The 19620-nt window shown below is 41.1% G+C and overlaps 1 protein-coding gene and 1 long non-coding RNA gene across 2 annotated transcripts; one reads left to right on the top strand and one right to left on the bottom strand.

Moving 5' to 3' along the window:
* The first annotated feature begins 8738 nt into the window (after positions 1-8738).
* LOC127311235 (uncharacterized) lies at positions 8739-9168 on the top strand. Its single transcript, XR_007857616.2, has 2 exons — positions 8739-8813; positions 8924-9168. It is a non-coding gene; the product is annotated as an uncharacterized lncRNA (long non-coding RNA).
* Positions 9169-9229: 61 nt separating this feature from the next.
* LOC127311234 (probable sugar phosphate/phosphate translocator At1g06470) lies at positions 9230-15397 on the bottom strand. Its single transcript, XM_051341619.2, has 12 exons — positions 14683-15397; positions 14399-14568; positions 14214-14299; positions 14062-14111; positions 13449-13516; positions 12604-12704; positions 12461-12473; positions 11736-11920; positions 11567-11653; positions 10908-11002; positions 10219-10382; positions 9230-9748 (listed from the first exon to the last, which is right to left on the bottom strand). Exons 1-11 carry the CDS (start codon positions 14982-14984, stop codon positions 10253-10255), a joined length of 1287 nt encoding a protein of 428 aa, XP_051197579.1. The 5' UTR covers positions 14985-15397; the 3' UTR covers positions 9230-9748; positions 10219-10252.
* Between the last annotated feature and the right edge of the window lie 4223 nt (positions 15398-19620).

Below are 19620 nucleotides of genomic sequence, written 5' to 3'. Positions count from 1 at the left end.
CATGTACCTTGGGGAGCTTCCTCATTTGATTTAGAACACTATCTTGTGGCGATCATTAGAGTTTGATTCACTTGGTATCTTTTGTTTGTGAATGATATTATGGGAGTGATGATTCCATGTTTGTGCACTTTATACTCCAATGCATATTATCTAGTTGTGTGCACAAACCTTGGGGAGCTTCCTCATATTATTTAGAGCAATCCTCTTGATCTTATAATAATATCTATCTTTCTTTTTTCTTTGTGGTTCATTTGGTTGCTTGCTTCATTTGTTGAAGCTTCTAGACTTTGTTATCTTTTTGCAATCTTTGATCATATCTATAGTGTGATTCCTTCCGAATATTCGTCATTGGGTACGTGCATTTGATTCCACTCAAATTATGAGAAATGCACACGCTATGGAGGAACTCTCACTATATTGACCTTCTAAATTTTTCACCCATTTCGGCAATTGGTGCCAATGGGGGAGAAGTTTGGAGGGTTTAAGGGAATTTGGTTATGTCTTTGCTTTGTGCTTAAGCATGTGCCTTTATTGCATTGCATCTTGTTGCTTTGCATAGTTGAATATTTAGAGGAAACTCCACTAGGCTTTGAATGCCAATATATGCAATGAAAGTCAAGATCATTCACACATGCATATATTATGGGGGAGTTTGCTCTATATATTCAACTTATTTGTTACTTCAATTCCTTATATAAACCCTCTCAAAGAGATTGTCATCAATTACCAAAATGGGGGAGATTGAAAGTGCATGGAGCCCCCATGTGTGGTTTTGGTAATTAATGACAATCCCTATGGACTAATGTTTGCATTGAGTTATACTTGTAGGAGTTGTCCATAGGCAATTCTTGAACCATATGTTGGCTTCAAGGTTGCAATAAGAAGAATTTGATGAAGGATATCAAGTGTCAAGTATGTCTTGAAGATGAAGATGAAGTGAGCCCTCAAGTTACTTCAAGACATCAACATGTTTGTATTAGGTTGCAATAAGAAGAAATTGATGAAGTATATCAAGTGTCAAGTATGTCTTGAAGATGAAGATGAAGTGTGCCCTCAAGTTACTTCAAGACATCAACATGATGAAGAATGAAGAATTGAAGTGCAAGTTCAAGATGAGCCATCTCGAAGAGATCCTTTGATTAACTCTTGTCATCCATATGGTGATCATGGATATGTGAAGTTGCGCCGAAGAAGAAGCTCTCCCATGGTGGTTTATGGGGGAGCAATCTACATGACTTCGTCAAGCAAGCACAAGCAAGAAAGGCGTTCCATCTTGTTGCGGTCAAGATCGTCATCATCGAGCTCAAGTGAAATGCGCAAGGTTAAGGTTTGCTCTTGATAGGGTTTCTTTCTCACCGGTCTCATGGTGTAGTTGGAGACCGGTTTATAGTTTAGTTGCCGTACTATCAAGAGGGCTCTCGAGTGAGTAACTCGATCGTATCGTTCGGAGAGAGCTCAAACCTTTGCATCCTTGCATCATATTTCTTGGTTGTTATTTGGATCTTATCCATGTGATGTTTTAGAGCTTGTGCTTATTCTCATGACAAGCTCTAGTTCATCGAAAACGGATTTCGCATAGATCACTTGTTGCGTTTTCGAGATTGGTGCATCATCTTTCTTGGTTTTTATTTGGATCTTATCCATGTGATGTTTTAGAGCTTGTGCTTATTCTCGTGACAAGCTCTAGTTCATTGAGAATGGTTTTTCCATGGGCAACTTGTTGCATTTTCAAGATTGGAGGTTTTACCGGTATGTCTTTTTGAGATAGGTCAAACCTTTCATCATTTGTTTCTATCCTCCTTTGCTGGACTATGATGTTTCTATGCATATTGTTGTAGAGCTCGTTGTTGTGATTTCAACGAGCCCAAGATCATCGAAATCGGAGTCCGGATGCAAAAGTTATGCCCGTTTTAGTTTTGGTGTTTCTGCAGTTTGCTTAGGCTGGATATTTCGGAAATATCCGGGCCGGATTATCCGGGCCGGATATTTCGGAAATATCCGGCCCCCTCGAAATCGGCTAAGGACCTCAGGAATTGCTGCTCAGTATAGGGGCCGGACATTTGCCCGGATTTTGACCAGGTTTTGTCCCAGAGGCCGGATTATCCGGGGGGCGGATTATCCGGCCCTTACTTAGGCCGGATTATCCGGCCCTGGTTTTGCCCAACGGCTCGATTTTCTTGGGGGGTATAAATACCCCCCTTCTTCCTCCTTGGGCTGTAGCTTCTCTCACTCTCTCTCTCTCCTCCATTGTTGAACTAGAGAAGCTTGCTCTATCTCTCAATCCCTCCATGATTCTTGCCCCCATTTGAGGGAAAAGAGAGAGGAGATCTAGATCTACATTTCTACCAATCAAATCCATCTCTTTGTGAGTGGAACTCTCTAGATCTTGATCTTGGTGTTCTTTGTGAATTCCTTTGTTCTTTCTCTCTTATTCCCCCAATAGCTTTTGTAGCTTTGTTGGAATTTGAGAGAGAAGGACTTGAGCATCTTTGTGGTGTTCTTGCCATTGCATTTGGTGCATCGGTTTGAGTTCTCCACGGTGATTCGTGGTGGTGAAAACAAGAAAGTTGTTACTCTTGGGTTCTTGGAACCCTAGACGGATTCTAGGCCTTTGTGGCGACTTGTTGGGAGCCTCCAATTAAGTTGTGGATGTGTGCCCCAATCTTTGTGTAAGGCCCGGTTTCCGCCTCGAAGGAAATCCCTTAGTGGAACCGTGACCTAGGCCTTTGTGGCGAGGGTCACCGGAGATTTAGGTGAGGCGCCTTCGTGGCGTTCGGTGTGTGGTGTGAGTACCGCATCTTGGGGTGAGGCCTTTGTGGCGTTGGTGTGCATCGAGCAACCACACCTCAAGGTGAGCCTCTTGTGGCGTTCGGGAGCACTAAGCAACCGCACCTCTCCACCGGAGATTAGCACTCGCAAGAGTGTGAACTCCGGGATAAATCATCGTCTCCCGCGTGCCTCGGTTATCTCTATACCCGAGCTCTTTACTTGTGCACTTTACCTTGTGATAGCCATCATGCTTGAAGTTATATATATCTTGCTATCACATACTTGCTTGTATTGCGTAGCATAAGTTGTTGGAGCACATAGATGAACCATTGCTTAGATTAGGTTGTTGGTGCACATAGGTGAACCATAGTATATAGGCTTTGGGCTTGACAAAGTAAACGCTAGTTTTATTCCGCATTTGTTAAGCCCATCTCGTAAAAGTTTTAAATCGCCTATTCACCCCCCCCCCTCTAGGCGACATCCGTATCCTTTCAATTGGTATCAGAGCAAGGTCTCTCATTTTAGGCTTCACCGCCTTGAGAGTAAAGATGTCGGCTAGAGGATTAGTGCACGATAACACTCTTATATTAGATGGCACAAATTATGATATTTGGAAAATTTGCATGCTTAGTCATTTTCGGGACATTGACCCTCATATGGAGAAAATTGTAGATATAGGTTTTTCTCCTCCTATGGATTCACAAAATCTATCTTTAGAGGATGAGAAAAATTTATATCTCAATTCTCAAGCTTCTTATGTTCTTATGAATGCTTTGCGAGATGTAGGTCTTTTTCCATACTTGCCTTTTTGGAGCGCTCATGAGTTATGGACAAAAATTCAAGATAAATATGATGTGTCCAATATTATTAAGGATGATTGCATTGCTTCCACTTCCGGCCGTGATGAGTTCTCATCTTCATCCACTTCACCAAAGTGTGTCAAGACACAAGGTAATGATATGGTGAGTGGTGATGAAAATTGCAATGTTGATATTGAGCTTTCTATTGATGATTCTTCATCTCTATCTCATTGCAATGCTTCATCTACGGACTCAAACACATCTAGCACTAGAAATGATTTACATGCTTGTGTTGATAGTCCTTGCATATCATGTGTAAGTTGCTTGAAAAAATCTAATGATGATATGCTTGCATTGTCTTGTGGCCATGATAAAAATGCTTCTATTTCCTCTAGTTGTTGTGTGTCTAACAATGTAGAGGAAACCAAAGATTCTATTGGTCAAGACAAGATCTTGAAAAAAGCCTCAAGTAACTCCTCATCTTTATCTCACGGTCCTCATATATGCCTTATGGCCAAGGGTTCCACGGTATCTCCTACCATGGAACCTAATATGTCTCGTGGTGATAAGGATGAGGATGAATATGAAGAAGAGGATTGGGTTGTCTCTCTACGCGATAAGGGTAAGAGTGTATTCAAGGTTCTTTGCAAAGATAAAATTGCTAGCTCTTACTTCTTTGAAATCTTGACTACCGCTATTGAGAGCCAAAAACTTATTTGGATGCATGAGAACACCATTGATAAAAAGGGTGCTCTTGAACGAGAGTATGCCAATGATGTAGCATCCCTAAAGAATGATCTTGAAGAAGAACAAGAGACCGTAGCCTCTCTTGAAGAGCAACTTGAAACCCTTGAAGTGTCTCAAAATGAAATAGTTTCTAAACTCACTAAGGAAAGAGACCATGCTAAAGCTCAAGTAAAAATGCTTAAAAAGGAAAATTCCAAAGTTGGTGTTGGTCATGATAAACTTGTTAAGGATCTAGACAAGGCCCACAAGGTCTTGGAGAGCGAACACTCTATCCTCACCAAGTCCCATGAGCAACTTCAAGCTTCCTATTTAAAAGAGCATGCTATGTTACCATCTCTTCTTAATATGTCTTGTGATGATGCTTGTGCTACTAACTCTACTTCTTGTGAAGCATCTATCTTGAAGGAGAATGTTGAGCTAAGGGCTCAACTTGAATTGCTAACTAGCAATTATGGGAAGTTGGAAGAAAATCATGGAAAGCTTTCTAGCTCCCATGAGGATCTTCTAGCCTCCCATGATAGGCTAAAGTTAGCTCATGAGGCTATAATATCTAAGGCAACACCTTGTGAGCCTCATGTGGGTACTAGCACTACTACTCAAAATGTTACATTGCCATGTGCTAGTCCTTGTAATTCATCCACTCATAATATTGCTAAATCTTGTGATGAATTATCTTCCTTGACTTGTTGCTCTAACAATGAAGGTTCTACTTCCTCTAGTACTTGTGTTGTTACTAACCATGTAGAGGAAATCAAAGAGCTCAAGGCCCAAGTCTCTTCTTTGAAGAACGACTTGGTAAAGGGTCATGAAGGGAAATGCAAACTTGACAAGATGTTGAGTGTGCAACAATCCCCCAATGACAAGAGTGGACTTGGATTCAACTCCAACAACAAGAACAAGTCCAAGAACAACAAGAAGAAGAAGGGCCAAGTACAAGTCAAAGACCCGGCCAAGATTGTTTGCTTCAAGTGCAAAATTGAAGGGCATCATGTTAGATCTTGCCCTTTGAAGAAGAAGCAAAAAGGGAAGCAGCCTCAAGCTCAACCTCATATTCAACCTCAAGTTGAAGAAATTCCACTTCCCAAGAAGAATCAAGCCAATGCTCCCATTGTGGAGAAATCTAGTGAGAAGAAGGAGAAGAAAAGAACTTGCTACATATGCCGTGAGAAGGGCCACATCTCCTCCTTTTGCACTATTGGTACCTCATCCAACTCTATCACCATTGATGATGTTTATTCTCTTCGTAAGGATGAGGGTGGCAAGGTGTTTGCCAAATTTGTTGGTGCTCAAAGTGGTGTCAAGAAAAGAACCATTTGGGTTGCCAAGCCTATTGTGACTAACCTCTTAGGACCCAACTTAGTTGGGGACCAACAATCCAAAACTTGATCAATAGGTGCTTGTTGGAGGGCATTGGTGACTTGGCTACATCATGAAGAATTAAGGGACCTTCATCATTTATATTATCTCAAGCCAAGTCTTATAGTTTTCTTGCTTCTATCACATATTCAATGTTCCTCCTTGCGGTAACATGTGCTCAACTCATCTATATTGAAAGTTACTCGCCCCTTTGCATGTGTTAGTTTTTGTTCCTAACATGTGTTTGTATATGTTGTGTTTCCTACTTACTTTTCTTGAGAAATCAAGTCTATGCATGTTGGGTTGCACACCATGTATTTGTGTTTGTGTTGGAGCCATTTTGCATCTTGTTGTATCTTGTATGGCTCTTATGAGCGATTAATGGACTATCCCATTTTGGGGGAGTGATATTCCTTTGGGAATTTCATGATCCTAACAATGAGTGTACATGAGGAATATCACTTAGAATTGATATTGCAAGATTATCTAGTCTCTATGTGGTATGTCATCTTCATGAGAAATTCAAATTCTAATGTCCATTAATATCTCTAGTTGGATCTTATTTGCCTCTTGTGAAAATAAATTCCTTATCACATTATTGGGGGAGTAATAAGCTTTGTGCATATTACAAGCCTAGAAAATGTGAACATTTGAGGTTGTGTCACATAGAATTGATACCGTAAATTATCTCTCTCCTATGTGGCATGTTTGCTCAAACAAGCTCCAATTTGCTTAAATGGATTTATTGCTAATATCTTTGTAGATCTTATTTGTGAAAGTTTTTCTTGGCATGGTTTTCCACAACGTGTCCCTCAATACATTTTTGGAAAACCATGTGCTTCAAGTCATACTATTAATTGCTTTGCATGTTGGTATGAATACTATTAATTGCTTTGCATGTTGGTATGAATACTATTAATTGCTTTGCATGTTGGTATGACTAAATGAAGCTATCAAGAAACTATCTTTGCATGATGGTTAACTCTTATCTTTTACCATATGCTTTATTCGTTGTAAATATGATCTTTCGTTTACTTACAAACTACCACCGGGAAATATTTCCTAAATACCTCTTGTCCTAGGACAATTGGTAATCTATTATGAGGTAGATTTTTATTGATCATATTTACATTGGCTCTTGTGTTCAAATTGCCTTATTTATTGCCATGAATTTGTTTTGCTTTGACTCTCATATGTCTTCCTTGCATCTTATGGATCTAATTTGTCTATTCAACTTTCTTAGCATTTTAGTATATATAGGTAGCGTGATGATCCTAGTTTTGTGCATTTTGTCTTCATATGAAAAATCCTAGATAATGCACTAATCTTGGGGGAGCTCTTCTATATTTGTTAGAATGCTTAACATCTCTTGATCTTTATCAAAAATTTGGTTTTGGGAGATATAAATTTTTTTTGGTACTTTGTGCCATCATAAAAAGTGTCGAGGGTCTGGTTTATTTGTTGGAACCTTGCTCTCTTGGGAGTTGGTTATCTCATTCCTTTGTGTTTAGGTTTAATTAGCTTCTTATAATGAGATAATTCTTTGGGGTCAATCTTGTGTTGATTTGATTCGTTGATATAATTTGGACAACCTTTGTCTCTTAATTTATTTGGTGTTTTGTACAAATTATATCTTTCTTTGGTTCTTGAAAGTATTATGCATGCATATTTAATATATGTATATCTTATGGCATGTGTTACTTTCTTTGATCCAATATATAGGGTAAACTCCATCAAATCCTAATTTGATTAAGATGTGCATGAAGTTCAATTTCATATCTATATGCACATAGAATTGTGGAGTTTGTTCTATATGTTGTAGTGTGTCTAACTACTTTGGACCCAATTAGTTTGGGGACCACTTTGTACTTACCTTTGTGTTAGGTACAATGGATATGCATTGGATGCTTGTCTCACTCTTGGAAAGAAGTGGTGACTCAATGGTAACTTGAGGCAAGCTAGGATGATCAACGAACACATATCTACTACATCCACACCAATGCTATCTTGGTAACAAGTATCTTCTCATGCATACTTTTCTTGTATCAAACCTTATGGTTGCATCTTGGAATGAATCTCTTGATTTGCAAATGTTGTGCTTCTTGCAAAAGTCTTAATGAAACCTCTTTATTGTGAATGTGAGTAATTTGAGATGAGTGCATTTGTTGGGAAGTATTTTAAATCATGCTCATGATTCATCCATCCCAACTATGCCTATCTAGCAATTTTATTGCATATCAATTCCTCAAGGCTCACGCATGTGCAATATAGATGAAAGTGCAAATTGAGTTATTTGTTGTGGTATTCTTTCTTTGTGATACTTGTTGCTCCTCTCAAAGTATCTCAACTATCTTCTTTCCCTTGTTGATATTTGTGATATCTTTGATGTGTTTGTGGTTGAAGTTCATGAATGTACAATAAGATAAAATTGAGCCTTTGGCCATGCTATTAAGCAAAAATTCTTATTGGTATATTGCATGACTTCGTCTTGGATATCATGCTATATGTTTTCTGTGTCTATTTTGTTTGTGCATGTTTCTTTGTGGATAAATATCTTAGTGATTTTGTCCACTTAGAGAGACTTATACACATAAGAGATGGTACGTCTCCATTTGATATCTTATTTTTTTTGTTGCATGTTGATTGGTCATGCTAAGCAATATAAATCATTGAAGACTATGATGATGCTTTTTGCTCATCCTTGTAATAGTCTTATAATATGTTTTATCATGCCTTTCACATATCCTCTTGGTTGAGCCTTTTTATTATGGTGCCTCTTACTTGTTGCTCAACTATTTGTTTGTTGCAAGTGTTAAGCTTATTTTTCTATCTATGATCTATTACAAATGTTTGTGTTTTAAATGAGGGAGTGAGGATTCCATGTTATGCATATTGTATTCAAATGCAACATTTTATTTTATGCATGTACCTTGGGGAGCTTCCTCATTTGATTTAGAACACTATCTTGTGGCGATCATTAGAGTTTGATTCACTTGGTATCTTTTGTTTGTGAATGATATTATGGGAGTGATGATTCCATGTTTGTGCACTTTATACTCCAATGCATATTATCTTGGGTGTGTTGTATGCCAAGTGATTCGGCCAACGTGGTCCTTCTATACTCATACACCACCTAGCCTGGTAAGTTAATATAGGTTTTAACTGACAAACTGGCGATATTTTGTTTTTAACTTCTGATTTGGAGGAAAATTGTGACCTCCCAATATTGATTCTGAATTTGATTTGTGTAGGTTTCGAATGGTGTACCTGCTGCCTGCAGATCGATATGGTTTCATGATATGTGTGCTACCCTAATGCCATACTAGTTCTTTTGTTCTTTGTTTTTTGTCATTTGTTATGTTGTTTGAACTTGAAATTGTTTGAATATATGAGACACTTGTAACATGTATCATAAGGATTTAGTGTGGTGCCTTGTTGGACAATTATGCCAACTGTATTCGGTTAATTTGTGACTTATGAAATATCATTTTCAGTGCCTCTTGTGCAATTCCATTACACCCGCTTGTGGCTAGGCTCTTCCCCAACACCATTGCTCCTGCCAAAACGTCTTTTTTGCCTTCAACAATGGTACAAGATACAGTAGAGAATAACAATCCTTTTCACTGAGGTTACAAGTAATCAGAGGCTGTCCCTAACTTTCAAGGGAACAACACGTGTGGTATGTGTGGTCAGACTTACAACCCAATCTACATAGAGGATGAATATACCTAGGCATCAAAATTGTGGAGGTTCAGTAATGAATATGTGCATGATGCGCTCACACAAAGTGGAAAAAAGCACGCAAACATATGTCAGTTCTCAGTAACTTCCATCATGAACAAGCAGGCTGATTTGTACCAGCAGCCAGTCCTCCCAAAATTTCCAGATGAAGTAAGGTCATGGTATGATGCTGTAATTTGAGTGGCTATTCTTGAGCATCCATCCTGGATTTGATATGGATTAAGCTCATGCTGATTGCTTGCGTGTTTGTCCGTATGTCTTAGTGGAAAACCTCCATTAGAACTTATTTCAATAGGCAGCCATGAATGGACTAAAGGTATCAACATTTGACAATCCTGCCAAAATCAGATCGATTATAATCAGTATATTTGTTATCGGAAGAAGAAACGAAGTGCAAGGTCAAGAGCACAATAATCTTAACAAACATTATTGCCATGTCAGGACTCAGGAATGATGCTCCCAAGTGGTCAAATATGTTGGGTTCTTCTGCAAGTTCAAGTATTTGATCAAGATTTCTCTTCCTAAAACTTTGTCAGACATCACAGAACCGTATCTAGTTTCATGTTCTGATATTCGTCATATTTGTTCCATAGGTTGAACTGTTTATGCACTGATACCTGGTACTCCAGAAAACAATCTATGGAACAATATTCATTATGTTTAAGTATTGCTTTTACTTGGACACAGATAACATCTACTAGTCACTTTCAATAGCGGCATGTACGCATGAGTGACTTCTGTGTGCCAAAGTCTGCTCAATCATGCAAGCAGTTCTTGTTTTACAAGATATGCGAGGAATCCTTACCAAGTGGCAGTTAAAATGTTACCACATTCGAAAATTATGTATCTTCATCCAGAAACTCATCATGATATTCCGAGTCATCTAGAATGATGTATTTGGCATCTCCACTAAATGAAGGTGAAGTGACTCCATCCTCATTTATCTGACCCCTTTTGAATTTGTCATATCTGTCATTAGCAATAAATAGTAAGACACCAAGAAAAGATGAATATAGTATGCCAAATTCCCTACCGATCGATTCGCCACAATATCAAGAAAGTATCAATTTGAAGATGAATGTGAATTTCAACCTCAACTATTTTGACATAAGCAAAACAACGGAAAATGTTTTCAAATGTCTTTGTCCATGCTATGTGCAAAATGGACAGACAATTAGTTGACTACTGTAACTTTAAATGAACTCTTAGGTAGCACCATAACAGATGCTAAATAGTTAGCCAGAACAAATCATGGTACTAATACTATTGAACAAGTCAAAATAAATGGTACTAATACTATTCAACGGAAAATACATATTAGAACTTGATTAATTGTTAACTAAAGAAATTTTATTTGCATAGCACTATAACTTGACTCAGCGAACACATACTGCTCCATTCAATCCCCACAGAGAATTATAATGAAGTATTTGATTGTGTTGTCCATGAACTAATATTTCGAAACCATATTAAAACTGAAAAAGAGTCACTTACTTGTACCAATTGAATAAGCTAACACCAATCATAATAGTGATAAGACCAACCCCTTTCAACCAAGTAAATTCATCATGGAAATAAAATACTGCAACCTGAAAGGCCATAGTAAAAAAGTTTGTTCATAATAGACAACAATTACTAGAAGATGTATGTTATGAATCATATAGAATCTAAGAACAAAAAAATGAAACACTTCCCAGTCGGTCATGGTACCAAGTACAATACATATCTTCATGGTACAGCCAGCAATCCAACAGAGAAGCATACAAAAGATATGATGTTGGACTTTTGCATAAAATTACTGATAGCTCAAGCCTTTTCTAGTATATGCCAAAAATGAAGACTTTTTTCCTTTGATGCGTCTCAACTTTCGAACAAACAACAGATCAGTTCCATGTTGGGGTTCAGAATTCAATTCTAACTTGACATGAGTTATTAATTGCTAATCACCTATCTCATCCTTTATTTCAAGTGAGGTGTCATTTTTTTGAGCGGAACTGAGGTGTCATTAATTTTTAATAACAGTATTCACATTAATATCAGCTGATATAGAAAGATATTACCGTGGAAGGTGCTTAAGAATTCACATTTCCATACAGATGCAAGTAAATATACAGCAGTTAATCTTTCATGAAAAAATACATTTCAATTATTACCAAGATTGTTACAGATTCTTTTACTACCCCAGCTATTGTCACGGTTATGGCACTTGTTGCTGAAACAAGTATATACTCCGTCAACACCTGCAATCGAATAACATATCATGACATCCAATTATCAGTGGTATTTCTGACAAGTTTGTTTTGTAATCAAATAAACACTTACCATGAAAAAGGCCAGGCTTCCTCCGATTAGCATAAGTAAGATACTGCGCATGACGTGCCACGGGTTATCAAAATATGTATTCTTCCGAAAATCACTCCAAGGATCCAACAGGAGAGATAGTACCATGGTGGCTATGGCCATCACTGGGGTAACATGACTCATCAGGGTAATGGGATCTTTTAAGCCTGCCAAAAGAAGATGGATCATTGAACTCGTGAACACCTAGTAGTCAAATAAGGATTGCGAAGTTTACTAAAATAACATTTGCCCCACATTTAGCCAAGCTCTGGACTCCAGATGAAAAGCTGGAGTGAGAGCTGCTAGGACAAACGGGATGGATCAAGAAACTATAACTAATATCTCTGAAAGAGGAACCTTGTTCCAGATACTTCCAAAGCTTAAGATCAATGTCATGAAACCCATACTTCAGATTCTATAGAAAATTTGGGTATCAATTATATTAAGTTCTTAATTGCTATACCGCTTGATTCTTTCTTCCTAGCTAGAAATGTATGGTGGCTCATTCACCACCCTCAAGGAACCACATTTTCAAATCCACCACCTCATTCAGCAGAGGCAGAACTCTAAGAACCAAGCTTCCTAAACCCAGGGAAAATGCCTTAATTCAATTAAACAGATGGTTTCATCGATATGCAGAGAAGATACAATAGCACTGTTGGGCATAACAAGCATTGAAGTGTGCACTCGAAGCAAAGATAACATACCGTAGCTATCTTTCTTGAAAGATCAAATCCACATGCACATGAAAAAACAAATCGTTAGCACAAGAAGTACACAACAAAAGAGAAATATGAGAGTTTGGTGATAACTCTCAAAGAATTTGAGTAACGTTAGTAATTACACTTACTTGCAACAGAATCTGAGTCATGGACCAGCGGAATCCTGACATAACTGCAGCAAGTGTCACAAAAATGAAGCCCCAGAAGTCGAAGTCGGTCTCCCTGGCAACTGTTGAAATTTATATTATTAAATCACATAAGGCTAGTCCAAGATGCATATTGTATTGAAGCATTATAAATGGAGTACAAATTTAATGGCAACGATTTCAGTGACTCAGCCAAGAAAATTATCAGCTACAAAACTGGAATTATTTGGCTGAGTTTCACAGATACATGGAGCAGGAATATATACAGCCACAGATGGTGGCTCGAAAAATACAAACACAGATACTTTGTGCAGCAGCCTCAGCTCAGTACTGGACTGAAACTACCCTGAAGCACAATAGCTTCCACTTGGCGAGGCAGTCAAATCGCTTAAATAACTGTGCTAAAGTATCCCAAAACAACATGGTCATCGAAATGTTCAAGAAAATCTAAAATTATAGCCAGTGGAGAGCCTAGTTTACAGAACATCTCAGTTCTCCATTCAATTGTGGTGTTGGAATTATGTGCTGACTAATCAACTACTTCTATGGAAAGTGCATTGTTTTTGGGTCAAAGAAAAAAGATCTACTTAGATTTGGCGATCCTTAGGTCAACTTTGACTTGCTTGAAAGTAGTGTACTTGGCCAATGGAAAGTAATGGAAATTAAACTATAAACCAAAGTTTATAATTACAGCGATGGACAACCACAAAAGGTGAATAATGCATTGCAATCATCATAATGATAAACTAGCTGATACTGAAGAAACTATTTGCTCAGCAGCTGACCATAATAAACTATGCACATTTAAGCCCTCTGAGGCAACATACCTGTCAACAGAACACCAATAGAAATGACAACTATGATTCCTAGAAGCTTGATGCTGGGGCTCTCCAACCTTGTAAACCAGGAGGAAATTTTTAGAACCATATAAACAGAAAGCAAATGAAGACAGTAAATTAAAACTGTTGTAGAAGTTAGCTGCATAGGGGAAATAAGTGGATGCTACAGAATCAACTGGCGCAGGCATGATTATTCACCGCCCAAATTAGTAATTCCTATGTGGTTTAAAGATGGCTCCTTTTTAGAATTCTTTACGTCTCCGATCGATACAGTTTTGATTGTGCATGAGCGAATCAGTAATGTAGCTTTTGTGCTAGTAGCTTAACTCAGCCATAAAACAGATCAGTTGCAGCATTGGCTCCTTTGAATTATAATCTTCAGAAGCAGGAAGAGCATAGAGTAACGACCCATTATGTTGGTTAGTAAAAGTGCATACCGTGGTCTGCTAATATGGATAGATCAACTCTACAACTAACTAGCATGCTGAAGAAACAATAAGCAGTCAGTTCAACCAGAATGCACATCACAACTAAAACTGCCCAATTTATAACATTAGCACGCGACAGCTTTGCTAGAGCAGCATCCAGTTTCGACGCTCACCTAAATGCAAAGGCGAATAGCAAAAGAAATATCGGCGAGGCTGATTTACACTGCAAAAGGTCAAGAATCAAGTTAGCCAGCCAGCTGAACACAAATCAAAATGGATTTATCAAAGGGGTAAAGTGGACTGAATCATATTGTGGAAAACAGACCATGGTAGCGAATGTGACCGTGATGAACACCAGAGAAGCGTTGCTCAGGTTTATGTCTAAGGCGGTTCCCAGAGCAGTTGGGACGACTGCAGATAGGAATAAGAAAGACAAAGAAAGAAGCATGAACAAGCAGAATTTATACCGAACCGAGAAGAAACGAGAAGGCGAATTAAGAAGATGCGCACCTCTCACGAAGTAATCCTTCCAGCTCATGTCGACCGCAGCGTCGATCCCCTTGGCCTGGAAGAGCAGGATGATCTTGGAGAGCGCGGCCTGCAGCGCGAAGTGCACAGTGTTCATCAGCAGCGGCGCCGGGAATTTGCCGAGCTTGTCCCCCAGCAGCGTCTTATTGTATCTAGGGGCCCAGGAAGGAGGAGGAGGAAGTAAAGAAATCATTTTTCATGTTGATCGAGACGACATGAGTCATGGGCGAGGAAACAGAGGAGGTAGGAGATCCGGAGCAACTCACAGGGTGAGGCAGGTGCTGAAGGTGTACCAGACGAGGATGTAGAAGCCCGTCTTGAGCACTACCGCCGGCGCCAGCGCGGCGCGCTCCGCCCGCTCCAGCGACTCGAGCTTGGCGACGGACTCGCTGGGGCGGAGGCCGCCTACGCAGACGGCGGAGGGCGCCGGCGGGTTCTCCACGTCGAAGGCCTTGCGGTCCAGATCCGGGGCGTGCATGCTCCGCTGCCGGAAGTAGGTGGATCGCGGGGACACGACCTCCGCGGGCGCGGCGGCAGCCAGGGCGGCGTCCGCGCCCGCCTCGGCCATGCTCCTCCTCGGGCTTGGAGACAGAGATAGAGAGATCCCCTCCTCCTACAACGAGAACAAGGAGGAGGCCGCCGGCATCGCGCGCTGGGGGCCGGGGCGGGGCGCTCCACGTCCCGGAGCGCCAAATGGCAAATGCCGCGCGGGCGGGAGGGATCGGGAAGAATGGCGCGGTGGTAGGTGCTCACCAGAGCTGGTGTCGGAACTAGGCAGGCGAGCGACGGCGGATTTGGCTGGGTGGCGGCTCCGGTCGGGTGGGATTGGGGTGGCCGGCCGGCGAGCACGCCCGGTTGGGTGTTGTGTCTGCGATTCGGACCGGACGTCGGGCGCAGGCGGACACGACACGATGCCGACCGCGGGCCTTGGTTGGCGAGGCGTGAAATGCAAGAGGGTTTTCTGTTATCGGGTCTGTTCTTGTCGACGACAGTGGTTGGTTAGTAGGATCAGCTAATGGCGTACACCGGCCGCTTCATCATCATCATCATCATCCTCATCCTTCCACCACTCTGCATGCATGCCTTTTGCGTGTCGGCACCAGATCCCGTAGCCATCTCGAATTCTCGATGGGTGCCATTACACGATCTCAACACTGCGATTAGGTTCAAAACCAACTCCACATTCAGAACTTGCAATTGTTTAGACGCGACATAATTGGTGGGTTCCTATGCATAATGACATATTGTGATGCATTCATCCATAAGCTACATGTGCTTCCTAGTTCTTGCGGAGGCGCCTCTTTCATGCTCACCAAGATTGTTTGGTCAACCATAGGGTAGCTTCTATCTAAACCTCATGGTCTTTGTGTTTCCCCCTTTTTTTTAAAGTGATTTCCAACTTTGTATTACTAAAATGTTGTACAGCTCCATTTGAAGGGAAAAAAGGAAGGAGCGCAAAATGCAGTTTGCAACAACCACCATGAGATTGGATGTATCAAACATCATCCTCAAATATTACTCTACACACATGCCATTCTCATTTCCTGTATGGACAATGTGATGTTCTCCGTTAGTTACCCCTCTATTATAGACCGTCAAGTAGGGATGGCACCCGCAGGGCATGGATACGGGTAGAGCCATCCCATACTTGTACTTGTCGCCTTTAATCTTATCCATCACCCGTACCTATATCCGTCAATGGGCACAAGTTTTTCCCATATCCATTACCCAGCAGGGTAAATGGGTACCCGCGGATGATATACACGCGCTTTACAACACATCGAATTGATAAGGAGGTTAAGCGATCCTAACAAGGCGTCTAATCCTGATTGTGAGACTGGAAAGAGTGAGGTTCATCCTAGTAACGAGAAAGCGTTATTAGGGGGGAGATTAAGTAGCTTAGAATATTGCGCTGGCTCACTTGTCAAATTTAGATGGGTACATGGGTACGCGGGTATGAGTTTTACGATCTCATACCCGTACCCACTCTAACTGATGGGTATGATATTTCCTCACTTACAAACCCAAGGGTAATATTTTGTCCCATTCCCATACTCCTATTTGGGTTTTTACCCGGCGGATACACCGGCCGTGGGTACATATTATCATCCCTACAGACAAGAAGCAATAGTAAAAAGGAAGTTTTGTGGAGAACGTGTGCATTAGATGGAGTAACAATGGGGTAGTCATTGAACGTGTGCAGTAGATGGAGTAACATTGAGTTTTTATCCAACTTGTATGAGATAAGATTTGTGGGGAACATGTGCATTAGATGAAGTAATATTGGGGCAGTGTCGAATAGTGACACAAAATTCGAGATCTACTTTGGTTTTTACCTTTATTTTGCCTCACTAGGGATTAAGTGGACACATGTGCTATAGTTTCATTAGTACAATCTAGGTGGTCTTGTTAAATTAAGGTAGTCTATTTGAGATCCAAACATTATATCAAAGATCTTAAGGCTATACTCTGTTAATTCTTAATTCTAGATTGCTTTGAGTTTTTCATTTCTAGTGGAGTATAAGAGAGATGTGTTGCATCATCTCTATGTTAGGACGTAATGCCCAAGGGAGTTCGTGAGGGTTTTAGCGCCAGGTTGGCTAGTGAGCAGCTGGAGTCATCGGAGAATGGCACGCTGGATTCCCCTTGCATGTCTTATACGGGCCCAGATAGCAACATGCAGCTGGTTCCGCGCAGGGCTCAGGGTGGTCCAGTTCTTGAGGAGGTCGTGCCAGGGAGAGACAGAGAGGATACCTCGTCTGAGTCAGCGCTGCAGCAGGAGAGACTTGCGCTATGCCGCATCAAGATGTTCTGTTCCTCGATACTCAAGAAGTTGGCGCCGCCTTTACTCCATGAAGTGGAGAGCTCGTCTAGATTATGTGCGGATGCGCAGCCTTTCACACCCAGGCGTCTGACGAGGAGTGGAGCGGTGGCGGTACAGGAGAGGGGTAGGAAAGCATCGAAGGCCTCAGCGGCGGAGACGGTGTTACTCAAGGCACTGGGGATCTGCCCCGAGGAGCTGTCGGTGGATGAGGAGCATCTCGCTGATGGCGTGTATTTCACACGTTCGTTGGGCAACCCCAAGAGGAAGGTATGATGCGCACAGCAGCAAGTTTTCCCTCAGAAAGAAACCAAGGTTTATCGAACCAGGAGGAGCCAAGAAGCACGTTGAAGGTTGATGGCGGCGGGATGTAGTGTGGCGCAACACCAGAGATTCCGGCGCCAACGTGGAACCTGCACAACACAACCAAAGTACTTTGCCCCAACGAAACAGTGAGGTTGTCAATCTCACCGGCTTGCTGTAACAAAGGATTAACCGTATTGTGTGGAAGATGATTGTTTGCAGAAAACAGTAGAAACGATGTGCATTAGATTGTATTTCAGTAAAGAGAATTGGACCGGGGTCCACAGTTCACTAGAGGTGTCTCTCCCATAAGACGAACAGCATGTTGGGTGAACAAATTACAGTTGGGCAATTGACAAATAAAGAGAGCATGACCATGCACATACATATCATGATGAGTATAGTGAGATTTAATTGGGCATTACGACAAAGTACATAGACCGTCATCCAACTGCATCTATGCCTAAAAAGTCCACCTTCAGGTTATCATCCGAACCCCCTCCAGTATTAAGTTGCTAACAACAGACAATTGCATTAAGTATTGCGCAATGTAACTAGTGACTACATCCTTGAACATAGCACTAATGTTTTATCCCTAGTGGCAACAGCACATCCATAAACTTAGTGGTTCTTGTCACTCCTCAAGATTCACAGAGGCATGAACCCACTATCGAGCATAAATACTCCCTCTTGGAGTTACTAGCATCAACTTGGCCAGAGCATCTACTAATAACGGAGAGCATGCAAGATCATAAACAACACATAAGCATAGCTTTGATAATCAACATAACAAGTATTCTCTATTCATCGGATCCCAACAAACGCAACATATAGAATTACTGATAGATGATCTTGATCATGTTAGGCAGCTCACAAGATCCGACAATGATAGCACAATGGGGAGAAGACAACCATCTAGCTACTGCTATGGACCCATAGTCCAGGGGTAGACTACTCACACATCACACCGGAGGCGACCATGGCGGCGTAGAGTCCTCCGGGAGATGATTCCCCTCTCCGGCAGGTGCGGAGGCGATCTCTGGATCCCCGAGATGGGATCGGCGGCGGCGGCGTCTGCGGAAGGTTTTCCGTATCGTGGTTCTCGGTACTGGGGGTTTCGTCACGGAGACTTTTTATAGGCGAAAGGGCAGGTCAAGAGGCGGCACGGGGCCCCACACCACAGGGCCGCGCGGCCAAGGGGGGGGCCGCGCCGCCCTAGGGTGTGGCCCCTCCGTGGCCCCTCTTCGTCTCTCCTTCGGACTTCTGGAAGCTTCGTGAGAAAATAGGCCCACTGGGCTTTGATTTCGTCAATTCCGAGAATATTTCCTTACTATGATTTCTGAAACCAAAAAGCAGAAACAAGAATCGGCACTTCGGCATCTTGTTAATAGGTTAGTTCCAGAAAATGCACGAATATGACATAAAGTGTGCATAAAACATGTAGATAACATCAATAATGTGGCATGGAACATAAGAAATTATCGATACGTCGGAGACGTATCAGCATCCCCAAGCTTAGTTCTGCTCGTCCCGAGCAGGTAAAACGATAACACAGATAATTTCTGGAGTGACATGCCATCATAATCTTGATCATACTATTTGTAAAGCATATGTAGTGAATGCAGCGATCAAAACAATGTATATGACATGAGTAAACAAGTGAATCATAAAGCAAAGACTTTTCATGAATAGCACTTCAAGACAAGCATCAATAAGTCTTGCATAAGAGTTAACTCATAAAGCAATAATTCAAAGTAAAGGTATTGAAGCAACACAAAAGAAGATTAAGTTTCAGCGGTTGCTTTCAACTTGTAACATGTATATCTCATGGATATTGTCAACATAGAGTAATATAATAAGTGCAATAAGCAAGTATGTAGGAATCAATGCATAGTTCACACAAGTGTTTGCTTCTTGAGGTGGAGAGAAATAGGTGAACTGACTCAACATTGAAAGTAAAAGAATGGTCCTCCATAGAGGAAAAGCATCGATTGCTATATTTGTGCTAGAGCTTTGATTTTGAAAACATGAAACAATTTTGTCAACGGTAGTAATAAAGCTTATGTATCATGTAAATTAT

This window comes from Lolium perenne, chromosome 7 (assembly GCF_019359855.2).
Source record: "Lolium perenne isolate Kyuss_39 chromosome 7, Kyuss_2.0, whole genome shotgun sequence".
NCBI lineage: Eukaryota > Viridiplantae > Streptophyta > Magnoliopsida > Poales > Poaceae > Lolium > Lolium perenne.
This window is presented reverse-complemented; position numbering and strand designations above follow the sequence as displayed.